The sequence below is a fragment of the Salmo salar genome, chromosome ssa14, assembly GCF_905237065.1.
Source record: "Salmo salar chromosome ssa14, Ssal_v3.1, whole genome shotgun sequence".
Taxonomy (NCBI): Eukaryota; Metazoa; Chordata; class Actinopteri; order Salmoniformes; family Salmonidae; genus Salmo; species Salmo salar.
This window is the reverse complement of record NC_059455.1, coordinates 36,207,886-36,230,979: the sequence shown is the minus strand read 5'-3', so window position 1 is coordinate 36,230,979 and position 23,094 is coordinate 36,207,886. Positions and strand designations below refer to the sequence as shown.

Genomic DNA, 23,094 nt, shown 5'->3' with positions numbered 1-23,094 from the left:
CAGGTAGCTGATGTTTAAAGTTGGTGAGGGAAATAAAAGTCTCCAACTTCAGCGATTTTGTTATTTTATTTTTAGAATTTTTTTTGTTGATTTTTTGATTTTTTTGCAATACGTTCCAGTCACTGACAGCAGAGAACTGGAAGGAAAGGCAGCCAAATGAGGTGGTGGCTTTGGGGATGATCAGTGAGATATACCTGCTGGAACGTGTGCTACGGGTGGGTGTTGTTATCGTGACCAGTGAACTGAGATAAGGCGGAGCTTTACCTAGCATTGACTTATAGATGACCGGGTGCCAGTGGGTCTGGCGACGAATATGTAGCGCGAGCCAGCCGACTAGAGCATACAGGTCGCAGTGGTGGGTGGTATAAGGTGATTTGTTAACAAAACAGATGGCACTGTGATAGACTGCATCCAGTTTGCTGAGTAGAGTGATGGAAGCTATTTTGTAGATGACATCGCCAAAGTCGAGGATCGGTAGGATAGTCAGTTTTACTTGGGTAAGTTTGGCAGCGTGAGTGAAGGAGGCTTTGTTGCGAAATAGAAAGCCGTTTCTAGATTTCATTTTGGATTGGAGATGTTTAATATGAGTCTGGAAGGAGAGTTTACAGTCTAGCCAGACACCTAGGTATTTATAGTTGTCCACATATTCTAGGTCGGAACCATCCAGGGTGGTGATGCTAGTCGGGCGGGCTGGTGCGGGCAGCGAATGGTTGAAAAGCATACATTTGGTTTTACTAGCGTTTAAGAGCAGTTGGAGGCCACGGAAGGAGTGTTGTATGGCATTGAAGCTCGTTTGGAGGTTTGATAGCACAGTGTCCAAGGAAGGGCCAGAAGTATACAGAATGGTGTCGCCCGCAGCAAGAGTGACATCATTGATATATACAGAGAAAAGAGTCGGCCCGAGAATTGAACCCTGTGGTACCCCCATAGAGACTGCCAGAGGTTCGGACAACATGCCCTCCGATTTGACACACTGAACTCTGTCTGCAAAGTAGTTGGTGAACCAGGCGAGGCAGTCATTAGAAAAACCAAGGCTATTGAATCTGCCGATAAGAATACGGTGATTGACAGAGTCGAAAGCCTTGGCCAGGTCGATGAAGATGGCTGCACAGTACTGTCTTTTATCGATGGCGGTTATGATGTTGTTTAGAACCTTGAGCGTGGCTGAGGTGCATCCGTGACTGGCTCGGAAACCGGATTGCACAGCGGAGAAGGTACGGTGGGATTCGAAATGGTCAGTGATCTGTTTATTAACTTGGCTTTCGAAGACTTTAGACAGGCAGGGCAGGATGGAAATACGTCTCTAACAGTTTGGGTCTAGGGTGTCACCCCTTTGAAGAGGGGGATGACCACGGCAGCTTTCCAATTATTTAGGGGCTTCATAGCAAAGGGTGTGAATACATACAGTGGGGGGAAAAAGTATTTGATCCCCTGCTGATTTTATACTTTTGCCCACTGACAAAGAAAGGATGAGTCTATAATTTTAATGGTAGGTTTATTTGAACAGTGAGAGACAGAATAACAACAAAAAATCCAGAAAAATGCATGTCAGAAATGTTAGAAATTGATTTGCATTTTAATGAGGGAAATAAGTATTTGACCCCCTCTCAATCAGAAAGATTTCTGGCTCCCAGGTGTCTTTTAGACAGGTAACGAGCTGAGATTAAGAGCACACTCTTAAAGGGAGTGCTCCTAACCGCAGCTTGTTACCTGTAAAAAAGACACCTGTTGTAACGCCCTGGCCATAGAGAGGGGTTTTTTGTTCTTTATTTTGGTTAGGCCAAGGTGTTACATTGGGTGGGCGTTCTATGTTCCTTTTTCTATGTTTTTGTATTTCTTTGTTTTGGGCCGTGTGTGGCTCCCAATCAGGCACAGCTGAAGCTCGTTGTTGCTGATTGGGAGTCACACATAAGGAGCATGTTTTTCCTATGGGTTTTGTGGGTAATTGTTTCTGTTAGTGTTTTGCACCTGACAGGACTGTTTGGCTGTTGGTTTTCTTGTTTTGTTTTATATAGTGTTCTTTCTGTTATTAAATTTATGATGAACACTAACTCCGCTGCACCTTGGTCTACTCTCTCTCTCACGACGGCCGTTACAGAATTACCCACCAAAAACGGACCAAGCAGCGGAGTAAGGAGCAGCACAAGGAGGACTATAGGAAGCAGTGCGTTCGGGAGGTCATGGCATCCTGGTCGCTGGAGGTGTTGGAGTCCAGGATTGACTGGACATGGGATCAATTATTTGACCACTGCAACAACCTGCCGAGGGAGAGCGACGGACACGGGAGGCAGCCCCAAGACATTTTTTTGGGGGGGGGCACACGGGGAGATTGGCGGAGTCAGGCGGTAGACCTGAGCCAACTCCCCGTGCTTACCGGAAGCAGCGTGGTACTGGTAAGACACCATGTTATGCTGTGGAGCGCACGGTGTCCCCAGTGCGCGTTCAAAGCCCAGTGCGCTACATATCAGCCCCCCGCAAGTGCCATGCGAGTGCAGGCATCGAGCCAGGGCGGATGGTGCCAGCTCAGCGCGTCTGGTCTCCAGTGCGCCTCCTCGGTCCAGGTTATCCTGCGCCGGCGTTGCGTACTGTGTCTCCAGAGCGCTGGGAGGGTCCAGTTCGCCCAATGCCTGCTCTCCGCCCGTGCCGGGCCAAAGTGGGCATTCAGCCTGGAGTATGGGTAAAGAGCGTCTGTACCAGAACTCCAGTGCTCCCCCACAGCCCGGTTTATCCTGTGCCTCCTCCTCGGACCAGGCCTCCAGTGGGTCTCCCCATCCTGGTCCGTCCTGTGCCACCTCCCAGGACCAGGCCTCCAGTGGGTCTCCCCATCCTGGTCCGTCCTGTGCCACCTCCCAGGACCAGGCCTCCAGTGGGTCTCCCCATCCTGGTCCGTCCTGTGCCACCTCCCAGGACCAGGCCTCCAGTGGGTCTCCCCATCCTGGTCAGTCCTGTGCCTGCTCCACGGACCAGGTCTCCAGTGGGTCTCCCCATCCTGGTCCGTCCTGTGCCACCTCCCAGGACTAGGCCTCCAGTTGGTCTCGCCAGTCCGGAGCCGCCAGAGCTGCCCGCCAGTCCGGAGCCGCCAGAGCTGCCCGCCAGTCCGGAGCCGCCAGAGCCGCCCGCCAGTCCGGAGCCGCCAGAGCCGCCCGCCAGTCCGGAGCCGCCAGAGCCGCCCGCCAGTCCGGAGCCGCCAGAGCCGCCCGCCAGTCCGGAGCCGCCAGAGCCGCCCGCCAGTCAGGAGCCGCCAGAGCCGCCCGCCAGTCAGGAGCCGCCAGAGCCGCCCGCCAGACAGGAGCCGCCAGAGCAGCCCGCCAGTCAGGAGCCGCCAGAGCCGCCCGCCTGTCCGGAGCCGCCCGCCTGTCCGGAGCTGCAAGAGCCGCCCGCCTGTCCGGAGCCCGCCCGCCTGTCCGGAGCCGCCAGAGCCGCCCGCCTGTCCAGAGCCGCCCGCCAGACAGGAGCCGCCAGAGCAGCCCGCCAGTCAGGAGCCGCCAGAGCCGCCCGCCTGTCCGGAGCTGCAAGAGCCGCCCGCCTGTCCGGAGCCCGCCCGCCTGTCCGGAGCCGCCAGAGCCGCCCGCCTGTCCAGAGCCGCCCACCTGTCCAGAGCAGTCAGAGCCGCCCCCCAGCCCGGTGAGTCCTGTGCCTGTGCCCAGGGCCAGGCCTCCATCATGTCTCCCCAGCCTGGTGAATCCTGGGCCAGAGCCGCCCGCCAGCCCGGGAGCCGCCGGAGCCACCAGAGCCGCCCGCCAGACTGGTGAGTCCTGTGCCTGCGCCCAGGGCCAGGCCTCCTTCATATCTCCCCAGCCTGGTAAATCCTGGGTCAGTGCCGCCGGAGCCGCCAGGGACGCCCGCTAGCCGGGCGCAGCGATCGCCGCCCACCAGCCTGGCGCAACCAGGGTTGCCCGCCAGCCAGGCGCAACCATCACCGCCCGCCAGCCGGGGGCGGTCAGGGTCGCCCACCAGACCTTCGGCGCGGCCAGGTGCGCCACCTAAGAGGGCGACACCGAGGGGGGAGCAGAGGCCACGTCCCGCACCTGAGCCGCCGCCGTAGGAAGGCCCACCCGGACCCTCCCCTTCAATGTCAGGTTTTGCGGCCGGAGTCCGCACCTTGGGGGGGTACTGTAATGCCCTGGCCATAGAGAGGGGTTTTTTGTTCTTTATTTTGGTTAGGCCAGGGTGTTACATTGGGTGGGCGTTCTATGTTCCTTTTTCTATGTTTTTGTATTTCTTTGTTTTGGGCCGTGTGTGGCTCCCAATCAGGCACAGCTGAAGCTCATTGTTGCTGATTGGGAGTCACACATAAGGAGCAGGTTTTTACTTTGGGTTTTGTGGGTAATTGTTTCGGTTAGTGTTTTGCACCTGACAGGACTGTTTGGCTGTCGGTTTTCTTGTTTTGTTTCATATAGTGTTCTTTCTGTTATTAAATTTATGATGAACACTAACTTCGCTGCACCTTGGTCTACTCTCTCTCACGACGGCCGTTACACCTGTCCACAGAAGCAATCAATCAATCAGATTCCAAACTCTCCACCATGGCCAAGACCAAAGAGCTCTCCAAGGATGTCAGGGACAAGATTGTAGACCTACACAAGGCTGGAATGGGCTACAAGACCATCGCCAAGCAGCTTGGTGAGAAGGTGACAACATTTGGTGCGATTATTCGCAAATGGAAGAAACACAAAAGAACTGTCAATATCCCTCGGCCTGGGGCTCCATGCAAGATCTCACCTCGTGGAGTTGCAATGATCATGAGAACGGTGAGGAATCAGCCCAGAACTACACAGGAGGATCTTGTCAATGATCTCAAGGCAGCCGTGACCATAGTCACCAAGAAAACAATTGGTAACAAACTACGCCGTGAAGGACTGAAATCCTGCAGCGCCCGCAAGGTCCCCCTGCTCAAGAAAGCACATATACATGCCCGTCTGAAGTTTGAATGATTCAGAGGACAACTGGGTGAAAGTGTTGTGGTCAGATGAGACCAAAATGGAGCTCTTTGGCATCAACTCAACTCGCCGTGTTTGGAGGAGGAGGAATGCTGCCTATGACCCCAAGAACACTATCTCCACCGTCAAACATGGAGGTGGAAACATTATGCTTTGGGGGTGTTTTTCTGCTAAAGGGACAGGACAACTTCACCGCATCAAAGGGACGATGGACGGGGCCATGTACCGTCAAATCTTGGGTGAGAACCTCCTTCCCTTAGCCAGGGCATTGAAAATGGTTTGTGGATTGGTATTCCAGCATGACAATGACCCAAAACACACGGCCAAGGCAACAAAGGAGTGGCTCAAGAAGTGCATTAAGGTCCTGGAGTGGCCTAGCCTGTCTCCAGACCTTAATCCCATAGAAAATCTGTGGAGGGAGCTGAAGGTTCGAGTTGCCAAACGTCAGCCTCGAAACCTTAATGACTTGGAGAAGATCTGCAAAGAGGAGTGGGACAAAATCCCTCCTGAGATGTGTGCAAACCTGGTGGCCAACTACAAGAAACGTCTGACCTCTGTGATTGCCAACAAGGGTTTTGCCACCAAGTACTAAGTCATGTTTTGCAGAGGGGTCAAATACTTATTTTCCTCATTAAAATGCAAATCATTTTATAACATTTTTGACATGCGTTTTTCTGGATTTTTTTGTTGTTGTTATTCTGTCTCTCACTGTTCAAATACACCTACCATTAAAATTATAGACTGATCATTTCTTTGTCAGTGGGCAAACATACAAAATCAGCAGTGGATCAAATACTTTTTTCCCCCACTGTATGCACACACCATTTTTTCGTTTTAAATTTTTTAGAATTTTATGGAACAAGTCTTTTTTTTCACTTCACCAATTTGGACTATTTAAATAAAAATCAATTTAAATTACAGGTTGTAACGCAACAAAATACTAAAAACGCCAAGGGTGAATTATTTTGCAAGGCACTGTATGTAACCATAACCACAATATTATTTCTAACTCAACCTCCCTGTCCTATTTATCCCAGAACCCCCCTCTGCTCCACAGCAGCTGATCTCAGAGGTCAACGAGACATCAGTGGTTCTAGAGTGGAGCGCCCCCCTCAGGCTTGGAGGGAGAACTGACATCAGATACAGTGTGGACTGCCTGCTCTGCCACGGTCCTGAGAGTTACCCTGGGAGTCAAACCGGGAATCAAACTCAGATTGGGAGTTCGTCTGGGAGTGAACTTGGAGAGGCTGGTAGCCTTGGGGGTCCTGACGGGCCTCTTGGGGCCCAGCTCTGCCTGCCCTGCGGCCCAGACGTCCTCTTCTCCCCCCAGCAGAGCAGCCTGGGGGCCACCAGAGTGTGTGTGAGCGAGCTGCAGGCACACACACGCTACACCTTCACCATCCGCGCCCGCAACGGGGTTTCCCAAGGCCACACTGCAGGGGCAAGAGAGAGTGTGTCTGTCACTCTTACCACCAACCAGGCCGGTGAGTTTGTGTGTGTGTGAGAGAGTTTAGAAGTAAGTGGAGGGCGAGTGTATGTGTGTTTTAAGAGGCCCTGCAGGACTGTTTATTCCATGTCTGTTTGAGAGTTTCTGAAGCGGGTTGGTTTAATTGGATTTAGTGTTTGTCTCCTCTCTCAAGGAGTGACTTGTTTCAGTAACATAAACATAATACCACAGTGGAGTCGTCATGTAATTGGTTTAGGTTGATGTTTAGATGCCTCAGTAACACAATGTTTGTCTATTGCTCCTCTTACTGTGTGTGTGTGTGTGTGTGTGTGTGTGTGTGTGTGTGTGTGTGTGTGTGTGTGTGTGTGTGTGTGTGTGTGTGTGTGTGAAAATGCTGAGTGATGTAGAGTAAGTAAATGAGTGTAGAATAGTTTATTTCTGCTACAAACTCAGTAAACAGTGTGAGAAAGAAAGATAGAGGTTGCATCCTTTGTTAGTTTTACTTATTATCAGTCGACTAAAACACTGGACAATTTTAGTCTAGTTTTAGTCACAGCCATTTTAGTCACATAATGGTCTTTTTTTCCCTATTAAATAATTAATATTAGGCTACCTCTAACTTCCATCATGTGCACATTCACATAGCCTTGTCCAACTAGCCCTACTATCCCCTGATATACCTTAGCTGGCAACATTGATATTGTGGCAGATTCTGACCAATGCAGCCATAATTAACCGTATAGGCTATTAAAAACAAAAAACGAGTTTTAAGTGAGAAGTAGGCATTTGTCTGAAGCCGAAAAAGAAGGAAATTCACATGACCACCACAATGCCTATTCCACCCATGCTCTACCAAGGTTTTCCAGCACACAGCTTTGACCAACTACAGTAGTTATGTTGGTATTGTACTTCAAACTATGTGGAGGCAGGTTGCTTAGTATTCAAACCTTCTCAAACAGCCTAATTCATACTCTTAGAGGAGGTTCTCCCACAATAATGTGATTTGTACCACATACAAGTTAAAGTATTAGATTCTTCTCACATCACACTATTCCCATTCCACTACCTTTTCAAGCTTTTTGAATTATATGATAACAAGCTTTGCTATTATACTTACAAGACCATCATGCTTGATTCAGCGAGCTGTTTTGTCTTGTACTAATGTAGTGCCTGCCTGTATTTCCTTTTGATTTAGCAATACTTGTTATTGAGAAATATTTTTTGGTCAGTAGGTGCCCAACATAACACCAGGTGGTGTGTTGGACACAGTCATTCATATATAGAGGTCTATAGAGCCTGTATGCATTCCTGATTTCTGCAACCGTTAGCTAACCTGTGTAATATTGACATAAGCTCAGAAAAACTTGTTTTGCAAACATGGTACTGTTTTATCAATTGCTGTGCGGATGAATAGGCAGTTTATTACCTCTTTGAAATTGAATATGTAGCTTAAAGTTGTGTGCATTTGTATGTCTTTTTGCAATAAATCTGGTGATGCGAGAATAATACACATTTACAATAGGCCTATATCTAAAAATACATACAGCCTAATGATATATACAGTTGAAGTCGGAAGTTTACATACACTTAGGTTGGAGTCATTAAAACTTGTTTTTCAACCACTCCACAAATTTCTTGTTAACAAACTATAGTTTTAGCAAGTCGGTTAGGACATCTACTTTGTGCATGACACAAATATTTTTTTTTCTCCAACAATTGTTTACAGACAGATTATTTCACTTATAATTCACTGAATGACAATTCCAGTGGGTCAGAAGTTTACATACAATAAGTTGACTGTGCCTTTAAACAGCTTGGAAAATTCCAGAAAATTATGTCATGGCTTTAGAAGCTTCTGATAGGCTAATTGACATCATTTAAGTCAATTGGAGGTGTACCTGTGGACGTATTTCAAGGCCTACCTTCAAACTCAGTGCCTCTTTGCTTGACATCATGGGAAAATCAAAAGAAATCAGCCAAGACCTCAGAAAAAAAATTGTAGACCTCCACAAGTCTGGTTCATCCTTGGGAGCAATTTCCAAATCCCTGAAGGTACCACGTTCGTCTGTACAAACAATAGTACGCAAGTTTAAACACCATAGAACCACGCAGCTGTCATACAGCTCAGGAAGGTGGCGCGTTCTGTCTCCTAGAGATGAACGTACTTTGGTGCGAAAAGTGCAAATCAATCCCAGAACAACAGCAATGGATCTTGTGAAGATGCTGGAGGAACAAGGACAAAGCCACTGCTCCAAAACATACATAAAAAAGCCAGACTATGGTTTGTAACTGCATATAGGGACAAAGATCGTACTTTTTGGAGAAATGTCCTTTGGTCTGATGAAACAAAAATAGAACTGTTTGGTCATAATGACCATCGTTATGTTTGGAGGAAAAAGGGGGATGCTTGCAAGATGAAGATCACCATCCCAACCGTGACGCACAGGGTGTGGCAGCATCATGTTGTGGGGCTGCTTTGCTGCAGGAGGGGCTGGTGCACTTCACAAAATAGATGGCTTCATGAGGAAGGGAAATTATGTGGATATATTGAAGCAACATCTCAAGACATCAGTCAGGAAGTTAAAGCTTGGTCGCAAATGGGTCTTCCAAATGGACAATGACCCCAAGCATACATGCAAAATGGCTTAAGGACAACAAAGTCAATGTATTGGAGTGGCCATCACAAAGCCCTGACCTCAGTCCCATAGAAAATTTGTGGGCAGAACTGAAAAAGTGTGTGCGATCAAGGAGGCCTACAAACCTGACTCAGTTACACCAGCTCTGTCAGGAGGAATGGGGCAAAATTCACCCAACTTATTGTGGGAAGCTTGTGGAAGGCTACCTGAAACGTTTGACCCAAGGTAAACAATTTAAAGGCATTGCTACCAAATACTAATTGAGTGAATGTAAACTTCTGACCCACTGCGAATTTGATAAAATAAATCAAAGCTGAAATAAATAATTCTCTCTACCATTATTCTGACATTTCACATAATTAAAATAAAGTGGTGATCCTAACTGACCTAAGACAGGGAATTTTTACCTGGATTAAATGTCAGGAATTGTTAAACTGATGTTTTTGGCTGAGGTGTATGTAAACTTCCGACTTCAACTGTGTGTGTTTGTGTGCGTGTTCTGGGAGAAGGTCTGCTCATTTGACAACTTCTCTTTACAGTTAGGAGGACTGTAAAGTTTCACGAGGTGTTTCATTTTATCTTCTTCGGGAGTGTGAGTCAGATGAGGTGTCTGTGTGTTTTACTGTATTTAAAATGTGTGTGTCTGTGTGTAACACAATCCACTCAGTCTAGTATTTTCTGTGCAATATTAAATGTAAAATGTCTTTGAGTCACAGATAGCGGTAGACACACCTACTTTAACTGACTGATGGAAGTGTGTTGTCTTCTTGTATAGTATATCATCACCTACTGGGTGCTAAAATAGTAGTATGGGAACTAACCAGAGTCAGTCAATACTCATACACTCTGAAATTACAATTTCAGTATCATAAATACAGAAAGTCACATAGACCAGTGACATAACTCTCTTCTCCTGAAGGTCAATATGCCAGAGTGATTACCACAATAATACTGGGACATGGGGGGAAGAGGAAGACGATATTAGAGGGATAGAAAGGGTGTGGATAGATAATGATAGAGGGATAGAAAGGGAGGGGACAGACATTGATAGTTATAGAAAGACAGAATGAAAAGAGGTGAGACAGGCCGCAACCTGTTTCCTAGACAAAGGTGCCATGTCATCCAGGACTCCATTTGGTGAATTGGGTCGTTGTGATTGCCATCCAACATTAAGTGATGCAGTTCTTTCCTGTCAACCCTGTAGCTTGAAGCATTTTTCTATGCATTTGTTATGCCATTGTGTCTTAGCTATTCTGATAAACCATTCAAGACCGTTCAATAGAATGTAGAAGCCATGGGCCTTCCGAGTGACGCAGTGGTCTAAGGCACTACATCGCAGTGCTAGAGGCTTCGCTACAGACCTAGGTTTGATCCCAGGCTGTATCACAACCGGCCGTGATCAGGAGTCCCATAGGGCGGCACATAATTGGCCCAGCATTGTCCAGGTTTGGCCGGGGGGGGCTTTACTTGGCTCATCGCGCTCTAGCGACTCCTTGTGGCGGACCGGGTGCCTGCAGGCTGACCCCAGTCGTCAGTTGAACAGTGTTTCCTCCGACACATTGGTGCAGCTGGATTCCGGGTTAAGCAGGCGGTTGTTAAGAAGTGTTCATTCTTCAACTTGTGTACCCCTCTTTCTCTCCTCTCTCTCTCACTCTCGCACTCTCTCACATAGCTCCCTCCCCAGTCACGTCCATCCAGGCCAGTGATGTCACCAGGCACGATGTGTCATTGGCATGGCAACAGCCCGACCGGGCCAATGGGGTCATCCTTGAGTACGAGGTCAAGTACTACGAGAAGGTAAGGTGTCTCGTGGGAACCGCGGTTCAGAAATCAGATATCCTATGGAAACCTATTGTAACTGTGTGTTATGTGTATCTGTGAGTGTATACGTTTTCACCTGCTTCAACTGTTATCAATAGACCTATAAAATAACCAATAAACTATCGTCAAAGCTTTCCTTGTGTTTGACACAGAAAATGATAGAGGGAGAAATGGAGCAGGTTGACATGTATTGTCATGAGTCTTGTCCTGGAGGCAGAACTGAGTGTACAAATTCATGAAAACAAAAATATATTTTTTGTTCTTAATTTAAGTTTAGGGTTAGGCTTTAGGGTTAGCAGTGTGGTTAGGGTTAAAATGCTGTGCCAGCTAGTGACCACTGCAGAGCTGCCTCCAGAACAAGATTCATTACACAAAACGCTAACCTGCAGAAATGGAGGGAGAGATAATACGAGATAAAATATGTTGGGAGAGAAAAAGAGAGAGAGTTTGAGTCAATGAAGATAAGAGATGGGCAAGCTGTGGGAGGGATTTGTGACTGTGTGGCAATGTTTCCTTGCTTGAATGGTTTTGTGATTATAGGCCATAGGGAGAGGGATTTCCCTCCAGACCCACACAGAAAACATTGTTCTGCAACTTCAAGTTACATTTTAGAATCATGTTCTCATCACTTACCCATTTTCTTTTTGCTTGCCAATTATAATGGGTTGTATTTTAGTATGATGTACTGTATATTGGAACGCTTCATATAGTGGACATTGACACAACCCTCACTTCTTTTCCTCCTATCCAATCAGAATCAGAAGGAGAGGTCCTACCGCATTATGAAGACGGCATCCCGTAGTGCTGATATCACTGGACTGAACCCACTCACTGTGTACGTATTTCACGTGCGCGCTCGCACCGCCGCCGGATACGGAGAGTTCAGCGCCCCCTTTGAGTTTTCCACCAAATCAGGTACAACACTATGTTCTATTATTTTATATTATATTATATTTGTCTATTTTATAGAGCAAGGGATATTGATAAAAAAACATGTACCTGTTTTTGAATGAAAACTTCCTGGTTTGTGACCTGTTGTCTCCTCCCCCTGTCAGATCCCTTGCCTCTGATTGGTAATGCCGCTAACTCCACCCTTCTCCTACTGTCAATCAGTGGGGGTGTGGTTCTACTGCTCATCTCTACCACAGTCTTCATCATCAGCCACAGGTACACACACACACACACACACACACACACACACACACACACACACACACACACACACACAGCCGCAGGTAAACACACATACAGTGTGTCCTAAAGGAGACAGTATGTCCTAAAGGAGACAATATGTATGATGGCACCAGGAGGAGATGGCTGCCATATTACAGGCTCCTAACCAATTGTGCTATTGTGTGTGTTTTTTGTAACTTATTGTGTACATAATGTTTCTGCCACTGTCTCTTATGACCGAAAAGAGCTTCTGGATATCAGGACAGCGATTACTCACCTCGTACTGGACCAAGATTTTTTTCCTTTAACGAGTTGGACGCGAAGGATTTACTTCAGACACCCGACAAGGCCCAAATCCCCGTCATTCGTATGAAGAAGAGACGGAGATATCGGTGACGAAGGTCGGGGTGCCTTGTAAGTACGGCTAGTGAGTAATCCCCCTCTACCATCAGTCCTATTAGCCAACGTGCAATCATTGGGTAACAAAATGGATGAGCTCCGATCAAGATTATCTTACCAACGGGACATTAAAAACTGTAATATCTTATGTTTCACCGAGTCGTGGCTGAACGACAACATGGATAACATACAGCTAGCTTGGTTTTCGGTCCATCAGGAAGATAGAACAGCTGCATCCGGTAAGACACAGGGTGGCAGTCTGTCTATTTGTAAATAACAGCTGGTGCACGAAATCTAATATTAAGGAAATCTCAAGATTTTGCTCACCTGAGGTAGAGTATCTCATGATAAGCTGAAACCACACTATTTACCAAGAGAGTTCTCATCTATATCTTTTGTAGCTGTCTATTTATCACCACAAACCGATGCTGGCACTAAGACGGCACTCAACGAGCTCTATAAGGCAATAAGCAAACAAGAAAATGCTCATCCAGAGGCGGCGCTCCTAGTGGCCGGGGACTTTAATGCATGGAAACTTAAATTTGTTTTACCTAATTTTTACCAGCATGTTAAATGTGCAACCAGAGGGAAAGAAATTCTAGACCACCTTTACTCCACACACAGAGACGCGTACAAAGCTCTCCCTCGCCCTCAATTTGGCAAATCTGACCATAACTCTAACCTCCTGATTCCTGCTTAAAGCAAAACTGAAGCAGGAAGTACCAGTAACTCGCTCAATAAGGAAGTGGTCAGATAACGAGGATGCTAAGCTACAGGACTGTTTTGCTAGGACAGACTGGAATATGTTCCGGGATTCTTCTAATGGCATTGAGGACTACATCACATCAGTCACTGGCTTCATCAATAAGTGCATCGATGACGTCGTCCCCACAGTGACCGTACGTACATACCGCAAACAGAAGCCATGGATTACAGGCAACATCCGCACTAAGCTAAAGGGTAAAGCTGCCGCTTTCAAGGAGTGGGACTCTAACCCAGACACTTATAAGAAATCCCACTATGCCCTCTGACCAACCATCAAACAGGCAAACGTCAATACAGGACTAAGATTGAATTGTACTACACCGGCTCTGACGCTTGTTGGATGTGGCAGGGCTTGCAAACTATAACAGACTACAAAGGGAAGCACAGCCGCGAGTTGCCTAGTGACACAAGCCTATCAGACGAGCTAAATAACTTCTATGCTCGCTTCGAGGCAAGCAACACTGAAGCATACATGAGAGCATCAGCTGTTCCGGGCGACTATCCGTAGCCCATGTAAAACAGGTTAACATTCACAAGGCCACAGGGCCAGACAGATTACCAGGATGTGTACTCTGAGCATGCGCTGACAAACTGGCAAGTGTCTTCACTGACATTTTCAACCTGTCCCTGACCGAGTCTATAATACCAACATGTTTCAAACAGACCACCATAGTCCCTGTGCCCAAGAACACCAACCTGCCTAAATGACTACCAAACCATAGCACTCATGTCTGCAGCCATGAAGTGCTTTGAAAGGCTGGTCATGTCTCACATCAACACCATTATCCCTGAAATCCTAGACCCACTACAATTTGCATACCACCCCAAAATATCCACAGATGATGCAATCTCTATGGCACTCCGCACTGCCCTTTCCCACCTGGACAAAAGGAACACCTACGTGAGAATTGACTATAGCTGAGCGTTCAACACCATAGTGCCCTGGGACTTAACACCTCCCTCTGCAACTGGATCCTAGACCTCCTGACGGACAGCCCCCAGGTAGTAGGGGTAGGTAACAACACCTCTGCCACGCTGATCCTCAGCACGGGGGCCCCTCAGGTGCTTGCTCAGTACCCTCCTGTACTCTCTGTTCATGACTGCATGGCCAAGCACAACTCCAACACCATCATTAAGTTTGCCGACAACACAACAGTGGTAGGCCTGATCACCAACAACGATGAGACAGCCTATAAGGAGGAGGTCAGATACCTGGCAGTGTTGTGCAAGGATAACAACCTCTCCCTCAATGTGAGCAAGACAAAGGAGATGATTGTGGACTACAGGACAAGGAGGACCGAACACGCCCCCATTCTCATCGACAGAGCTGTAGTGGAGCAGGTTGAGCTTCAAGTTCCTTGGTGTCCCCATCACCAACAAACTTTCATGGTCCAAACACACCAAGAGAGTTGTGAAGAGGGCACGACAACGCCTATTCCCCCTCAGGAGAATGGAAAGATTTGTTATGGGTCCTCAGATCCTCAAAGTTCTACAGCTGCACCATCGAGAGCATCCTGACTGATTGCATCACCACCTGGCATGGCAACTGCTTGGCCTCCGACCCTAAGGCACTACAGAGGGTAGTGTGTTTGGCCCAGTACATCACTGGGGCCAAGGTTCCTGCCATCCAGGACCTCTATACCAGGCAGTGTCAGAGGAAGGCCTCTGGAGGGCCGAGCACAAGAAATTTCCAGCGACTCCAGCCAGCCTGGTCATAGACTGTTCTCTCTGCTACCGCACGGCAAGTGGTAACGGAGCACTAAGTCTAGGTTCAAAAGGCTTCTAAACAGCTTCTACCCGCAAGCCATAAGACTCCTGAACAGCTAATCAAATGGCTACCCGGACTATTTGCATTGACCTCCACCCCCATTTTTACTCTGCTGCTACTCTCTGTTTATTACCCATGCATAGTCACTTTACCTCTACCTACATGTACACTACCGTTCAAAAGTTTGGGGTCACATCGAATTGTCATTGTTTTCCATGAAAACATACATGAAATGAGTTTCAAAATGAATAGCAAATATAAGACGTTGAACAAGGTTATAAATAATGATTTTTAATTGAAATAATAATTGTGTCCTTCAAACTTTGCTTTCGTCAAAGAATCCTTCATTTGCAGCAATTACAGCCTTGGGCATTCTAGTTGTCAATTTGTTGAGGTAATCTGAAGAGATTTCACCCCATGCTTTCTGAAGCACCTCCCACAAGCTGGTTTGGCTTGATGGGCACTTCTTACATACCATACGGTCAAACTGCTCCCACAACAGCTCAATACAGTTTAGATCCGGTGACTGTGCTGGCCACTCCATTATAGACAGAATACCAGCTGACTGCTTCTTCCCTAAATAGTTCTTGCAGAGTTTGGAGCTGTTCTTTGGTTCATTGTCCTGTTGTAGGAGGAAATTGGCTCCAATTAAGCGCCGTCCACAGGGTATGGCATGGCGTTGCAAAATAGAGTGATAGCCTTCCTTCTTCAAGATCCCTTTTACCCTGTACAAATCTCCTACTTTACCATCACCAAAGCACCCCCAGACCATCACATTGCTTCTACCATGCTTGACAGATGGCGTCAAGCACTCCTCCAGCATCTTTTCATTTTTTCTGCATCTCACGAATGTTTCTTTGTGATCCGAACACCTCAAACTTAGATTTGTCTGTCCATAACACTTTTTTCCAATCTTCCTCTGTCCAGTGTCTGTGTTCTTTTGCCCATCTTAATCTTTTATTTTTATTGGCCAGTCTGAGATATGGCTTTTTTTTTGCAACTCTGATTGGAAGGCCAGCATCCTGGAGTCACCTCTTCACTGTTGACATAGAGACTGGTGTTTTGCAGGTACTATTTAATGAAGCTACCAGTTGAGTACTTGTGAGGCGTCTGTTTCTTAAACTAGATACTCTGATGTACTTGTCCTCTTGCTCAGTTGTGCACCGGGGCCTCCCAATCCTCTTTCTATTCTGGTTAGAGCTAGTTTGCGCTGTTCTGTGAAGGGAGTAGTACACAGCGTTGTATGAGATCTTCAGTTTCTTGCCAATTTCTCGCATGGAATAGCCTTCATTTCTCAGAACAAGAATAGACTGAGTTTCAGAAGAAAGTTCTTTGTTTCTGGCCATTTTGAGCCTGTAATCGAACCCAGAAATGCTGATGCTCCAGATACTCAACTAGTCTAAAGAAGGCCAGTTTTATTGCTTCTTTAATCAGAACAACCGTTTTCAGCTGTGCTAACATAATTGCAAAAGTGTTTTCTAATGATCAATTAGCCTTTTAAAATTATAAACTTGGATTAGCTAACACAACGTGCCATTGGAACACAGGAGTGATGGTTGCTGATAATGGGCCTCTGTACGCCTATGTAGATATTCCATTAAAAAATAAGCCGTTTCCAGTTACAATAGTCATTTACAACATTAACAATGTCTACACTGTATTTCTGATCAATTTGATGTTATTTTAATGGAGAAAACATTTGCTTTTCTTCCAAAAACAAGGACATTTATAAGTGGCCCCAAACTTTTGAAAGGTAGTGTACCTATTACCTCAATTACCTCGACTAACCGGTGCCCCCGCACATTGACTCTGTACCGGTACCCCCTGTATATAACCTTGCTACAGTTATTTTATTGTTGCTCCTTAATTATTTCTTATTTTTCTTATTTTTGATTTGTATTTTTTCTTATTTTTTACTTCAGTTCATTTTAGTAAACACTTTCTTAACACTTCTTTAAACTGCATTGTTGGTTAAGGGCTTGTAAGTTAGCATTTCACTAAGGTCTACAGCTGTTGTATTCGGCGCATCTGACAAATAACATTTGATTTGATTTGTCCTAAAAGAGACGGTGTTTCCTGAAGGCCTGATTGCTCACCATGTAATCCCCTTGTCCCTGATTTTATCATTAGTGTCCACAAAAACACAGCCCCTGTATCAACTTCCCCTTGCCTCCACACACACACACACACACACACACACACACACACACACACACACAACCTCTCCCTTAGGCTGCTTTATACTGAGAGTGGCTCTCAGGACTAAGGTGTCACGCGCGTGCACACACACATAAGTCACTATTCTCCCTCCATCCCCCTCTCCTTCTTCCTAAGTCACTATTCTCCCTCCATCCCCCTCTCCTTCTTCCTAAGTCACTATTCTCCCTCCATCCTCTTCTCCTTCTTCCTAAGTCACTATTCTCCCTCCATCCCCCTCTCCTTCTTCCTAAGTCACTATTCTCCCTCCATCCCCCTCTCCTTCTTCCTAAGTCACTATTCTCCCTCCATCCCCCTCTCCTTCTTCCTAAGTCACTATTCTCCCTCCATCCCCCTCTCCTTCTTCCTAAGTCACTATTCTCCCTCCATCCCCCTCTCCTTCTTCCTAAGTCACTATTCTGCCTCCATCCTCTTCTCCTTCTTCCTAAGTCACTGTTCTCCCTCCATCCCCCTCTCCTTCTTCTACCTAGCGAGCTGTGTTCTGTTCCCTTCACTACTTCATCCTCTACCTCTGTTATTTCAGGAGTGGACAATACAGCAAAGCTAAGCAGGACTTAGAGGAGGAAAAACATTTAAACCCAGGTAAGACCACACACACACAAACAAACATGGCCGAGCACATACTCATGTGGGCATCCCTGCATCCCTTCCTTTATTTTCTCAAACCATCTCCCTTCCCTCCCCCTCTCCATCTGAAGGTGTGAGGATTTACGTGGACCCCTTCACCTATGAGGACCCGGACCAGGCTGTCCATGAGTTTGCCAAAGAGATTGACGCCTCCAACATACACATAGAGAAAGTCATTGGCATCGGTAAGGGAGCCTGACGCACACGCTCACAGTAAAGTGTGTGTGTGTGTGTGTGTGTGTGTGTTGTAGGTGAGTTTGGGGAGGTGTGTAGTTATTGATATTGTGTTTATCTATGTGTGTTGTAAATGAGTTTGGGGAGCTGTGTAGTTATTTATACTGTGTGTCTGTGTGTGTTGTAGGTGAGTTTGGGGAGGTGTGTAGTGGCCGTCTGCGGCTCCAGGGGAAGAGAGAGATCTACGTGGCCATAAAGAGTCTGAAGGCAGGATACGCTGACAAACAGAGGCGGGACTTCCTCTCTGAGGCCAGCATCATGGGACAGTTCGACCACCCAAACATCATCAGACTGGAGGGTGTGGTCACACGATGTGAGCGATTGACAGCTACTTTGACCAATCTAAGCAGAGATTTACAGGTTCTTTCTTAATTTATGAAGTAAAAGCAGGGAACCCAAAACTGATCTTTGTGGAACTCCACCCTGGCTTAATCGCTGCTTGTTTGTCTCCTGTTCAGGTAAACCAGTGATGATCATCACAGAGTACATGGAGAATGGATCCCTCAACACCTTCCTCAGGGTAAGAAGGAGAATGAGAGAGAGTCTGTGTCTTTCTGTGTTCATACTGTAAATTCTATTCTAATGTCTATATTGTCTCTCTCCGTTAGAAACACGACGGTCAGTTCACAGTGATCCAGCTGGTGGGCATGCTGCGTGGCATCGTGTCGGGCATGAAGTACCTGTCTGACATGAGCTACGTTCACCGAGACCTGGCCGCCCGCAACATCCTGGTCAACAGCAACCTGGTGTGTAAGGTGTCTGACTTCGGCCTGTCACGAGTACTGGAGGATGAGTCTGAGGCAGCATACACCACACGGGTAAGAACACAGAAACACAGGAAAGAACATAGAACCTAAACATGCATATTACTTGTCTGGAGTAATGATTTATTATGCAAGATAAGGTTTCAATGATTGTTAGATCACTCATCTTTTAAATGTGAGTCCTTAGCACCTGTGGATGCAAATTTCTCATTTTCTCATTCTCTTCCATGTGTTACAGGAGGTGACCGGGACGTACCACTCTCCAGGGGGGAAGATCCCCATCAGATGGACTGCTCCAGAGGCCATCGCCTACAGGAAGTTCACTCCAGCCTCTGACACATGGAGCTATGGCGTGGTCATGTGGGAGGTGATGTCATATGGAGAACGGCCATATTGGGACATGAGTAACCAGGATGTAAGCGTGTGTTAACTCAAAAACAGGACATTCGCCTGAATGTAAGACAGAAACTAAGTTGAGCAGTTAGACAAAGTTAGTTAAATATGCTTTCTTACCCACTTGATCCCTATCTCCCCTCTCTCTAGGTGATAAAAGCGATAGATGAGGGTTACCGTCTGCCCCCACCTATGGACTGTCCAGTTTGTCTGCACCAACTGATGTTAGACTGCTGGCAGAGAGACAGAATACACAGACCCAGTTTCACGCAGATCCTCAACATTCTGGATAAACTCATCCGCAACCCAACCACCACACTGAGGAGGACAGGAGGAGAGAGGTGTACACACACACACACACACACACACACACACACACACACACACACACACACACACACACACACACAGAAGAAACCATGTCTTTCATTGCAGGCCCTTTTAATGTTTTTTCAGCATAACATGGACTCACTGTAACTCATTCTTTCTTTCTATCTCTGTGCAGGCCTGTTCCCACTCTGTTGGAGCCTGTAGGAGGTCCAGAGTTTGTTTCAGTGTGGTCAGTCGAATACTGGCTCCAGGCTATAGGGATGGACATGTACAGAGACACCCTCACAGCTGCTGGATACACCAGTCCTGACAGCCTGCTAACCCTCACACAGCAGTGAGTGGGTTTCTCTCTATCTCTCTCTCTCTCTCTGTCTCTCGCTCTCTGTCTCTCCTGCTCCCTCTCTCTCAATTCAATTCAAGGGGCTGTATTGGCATGGGGAAACATATGTTAACATTGCCAAAGCAAGTGAAGTAGACAAAAGTGAAATATACAAAAGTGAAATAAACAATAAAAATGAACAGTAAACATTACACTCACAGAAGTTCCAAAAGATTAAAGGCATTACAAATGTCATATTATGTATATATACAGTGTTGTAACAATGTGCCAATGGATAAAGTACAAAAGGGAAAATAAATAAATATAAATATTGGTTGTATTTACAATGGTGTTTGTTCTTCACTGGTTGCCCTTTTCTTGTGGCAACAGGTCACAAATATTGCTGCTGTGAGGGCACACTGTGGTATTTCACACAGTAGATATGGGAGTTTATCAAAATTGGGTTTGTTTTTTGGAATTCTTTGTGGATCTGTGTAATCTGAGGGAAATATGTGTCTCTAATATGGTCATACAATTGGCAGGAGGTTAGGAAGTGCAGCGTTGTTTCCACCTCATTTTGTGGGTAGTGTGCACATAGCCTGTCTTCTCTTGAGAGCCAGGTCTGCCTACGGCGGCCTTTCTCAGTAGTCTCTCTCTGTCTCTCCTATTCTCTTTCTCTCTTTCTCTCTCTCTCTGTCTTTTTGTGTGTCCGTGTGCATGCTCTGTTCAACTCCCAACATGCCTAATTGTGTGTTGTACTATGTTTACAGGGACATGGCCAGTATAGGAATCGTCACACCATCACACCAGGACCAGATCCTTGCCAGTGTGCAGCAGGTATTGCTGTCCCACATGCAACAAATACAGGAACAGGTGCAGGACAGTATGGTTCCCGTATGAGCCAGTGAATGGATATAAAACAGAAACAGACATTTGTTTTAATGAATTCCATTTACATCATCCATGCACTTTAGATTGAGATTTTCACAAGGAATAACGTCAACAAACAAACCCTACAACAGAAAATATGAACAGAGGAGAGAAAAGAGGCACTTTTATAAACCATATAACCTTTGAACTATGCCCTGAGGATTGACCTGAGGCTGAAGAAGCTGTTGAAGAGGTTCCCTGTGTGTTTCACGTGGAACCAACGGAACTTTCCGTCTCTTGTTCTGTTTACTTTTTGTACATATGTGTCTGTGTAAAAAAAGAAATTAAACTGCTTATTTTATTTTTTGGGTGACGCTGACACAACACTGTCTGTCACAGTCATCCTGACTTTTAAGTCATGTGCGAAACGTTTCTGTAGTTTGTTTAGAGTTCGGCTGGGCGATATGGCCTAAAAATCATATCTTGATTATTATTTTTTTCATATTTATGGGTGATTCACGATATATAAATTTTTTAAATGTTTTCTCTAAATAAGCGTCGTTGAATATACATAAAGGTAAAATACACTACATTTCACTAATTATTGTATTATTTTATCAAAATAGTTTAACTTTCTTTTTTTGCAATAATCACTGATATGGCTTTCAGGTCTGTCTATGAAAATGCAATTTTTGTTACAAATGTAATAACTAGAAGCATGCATAATGCACATTCAATAATAATGACTAACTTCTTGTAGAAGGCTTTACAGAAGATTAGAAACAATCTCTCAAGCACCAGTCCACGTCCTAGTGAGTAGCCAGCTAATCTTTATATTTAACATTTTGCCAACTTGGATTTATTTGCTAGTTTACAAGGCAAAACAGTTGAATTGTTATCGCCTCCCATTGTTAGGGCAGAGACATGAGCATCTTGTCATTAGATACAGATCTCTGGTGTAAATGGGAAGGTGCACACAGCACCGACGGAACAAAGGAGACGAGACCAAAAAGACAACATGAGAACAAGCGGATATAAGAATGTTATTAAAAAAAAATAAAAACTTATATATATCGCGCAAAAACATGAATTCAAATGAATTTGATATATTTCCCAGCCCTAGTTCAGAGTGGTGCCAATGTTTTCTGTTCAGATAAACTTTTGTTTTTGATCTCCACTACACAAACAGAATATATCTCTCCAATTTACCACATATGCATTTCAGGACCACACTACTCCAACTCCCATAACCACTAAGGAGTAGTCCATCCATTTCAGGACCACACTACTCCAACTCCCATAACCACTAAGGAGTAGTCCATCCATTTCAGGACCACACTACTCCAACTCCCATAACCACTAAGGAGTAGTCCATCCATTGAACTTTGTTGACAAGTACTAATAATTCATCAACAAGGACTTGTAAGTTTATAGTGAAGCAGAGTTCAATGAATAAAACCAGGAGTTGAATGTCCACCAAGTATGGCCTAAGGCATTTCATATCACTACGATAGTCTATATTTTGTCATTGTGTAAATGTGCTGTTTATCATATCTGAACCGTGACAGAATGTTGTCAAATTTTCAGCTGGTAGAGGAGAGATGTTTAGAGATGTCTATCTGCAACATTTGAAGGATGTCTGAAAGTCAACAGAAACTTAAAGGACAAGCTGAGAAAGTGTAGTTCTGAAGCATCATGCTCTGTGTGTGTGCGTGTGTGTTTGTGTGTGTGTGTGTGTGCGTGCGTGCGTGCGTGTCTTTGAGGACCAGTTTTGGATACGCAAAGCCAGGAAGATGGGGAGGAGAGTGTTATGTGATAGAATTTATTGTGCCAAGCTCTCAATGCCTTTTTTATTGAGGATGAACACACTAACAATGGTTTTAGCAGTTTTATCTAGTCAACGATTAGTATATACTGTAGGTATTCTATGTCTTTGTGAATGTAATTGTTTGAAAATGAATTCAGGTACATGAAGCATTTCATTCTATTTATAGTCTTCTAATTATCTGGGTTGTTAATTGTAAAATAGGAATATGGAAAATGACTGACTGACATATTGCATTGTAATAAATGTCCAAACTGAGATGAGCTGCTTCTGTCAGAACCTATTTTTGCCACAGATGCGGCAGAGTGTGTGTGACTGGGAAGTGTGTGTGTGTTTGTGTGTATGTACACGAAGTGAAGAGTGTTCACTAGTATGTTCTGGCCAGCGGCGGCAAAGCCAGGTGGATTCAAGTGAAGGGTGCTGGGAGGCGTTCTGTTAAAACGTTCAGTGGTGTGGAGAGTGCCATCTGCTAAACACACACTGTGACACACATACACACACACCCACAACAGGAGAGAACTACACATGGACAGAATAGGTAAAGGACAGGGGGCTAAAACAGTACA

The 23,094-nt window shown here is 45.7% G+C and overlaps 1 protein-coding gene across 1 annotated transcript in view; it reads left to right on the top strand.

Moving 5' to 3' along the window:
- Positions 1 to 22,791, top strand: part of LOC106569458 (ephrin type-A receptor 4) — a 75,602-nt gene extending 52,811 nt beyond the window's left edge. Inside the window, exons 6-18 of the mRNA XM_014140822.2 lie at positions 5,978 to 6,424; positions 10,696 to 10,820; positions 11,600 to 11,759; positions 11,900 to 12,011; positions 17,690 to 17,748; positions 17,865 to 17,978; positions 18,155 to 18,340; positions 18,486 to 18,547; positions 18,636 to 18,845; positions 19,030 to 19,206; positions 19,335 to 19,525; positions 19,690 to 19,848; positions 20,604 to 22,791. Coding sequence (XP_013996297.1) covers positions 5,978 to 6,424; positions 10,696 to 10,820; positions 11,600 to 11,759; positions 11,900 to 12,011; positions 17,690 to 17,748; positions 17,865 to 17,978; positions 18,155 to 18,340; positions 18,486 to 18,547; positions 18,636 to 18,845; positions 19,030 to 19,206; positions 19,335 to 19,525; positions 19,690 to 19,848; positions 20,604 to 20,733 — 2,132 coding nt within the window. The 3' untranslated portion in view covers positions 20,734 to 22,791. The remainder of the gene's footprint in view (positions 1 to 5,977; positions 6,425 to 10,695; positions 10,821 to 11,599; positions 11,760 to 11,899; positions 12,012 to 17,689; positions 17,749 to 17,864; positions 17,979 to 18,154; positions 18,341 to 18,485; positions 18,548 to 18,635; positions 18,846 to 19,029; positions 19,207 to 19,334; positions 19,526 to 19,689; positions 19,849 to 20,603) is intronic.
- Positions 22,792 to 23,094: the final 303 nt, after the last annotated feature.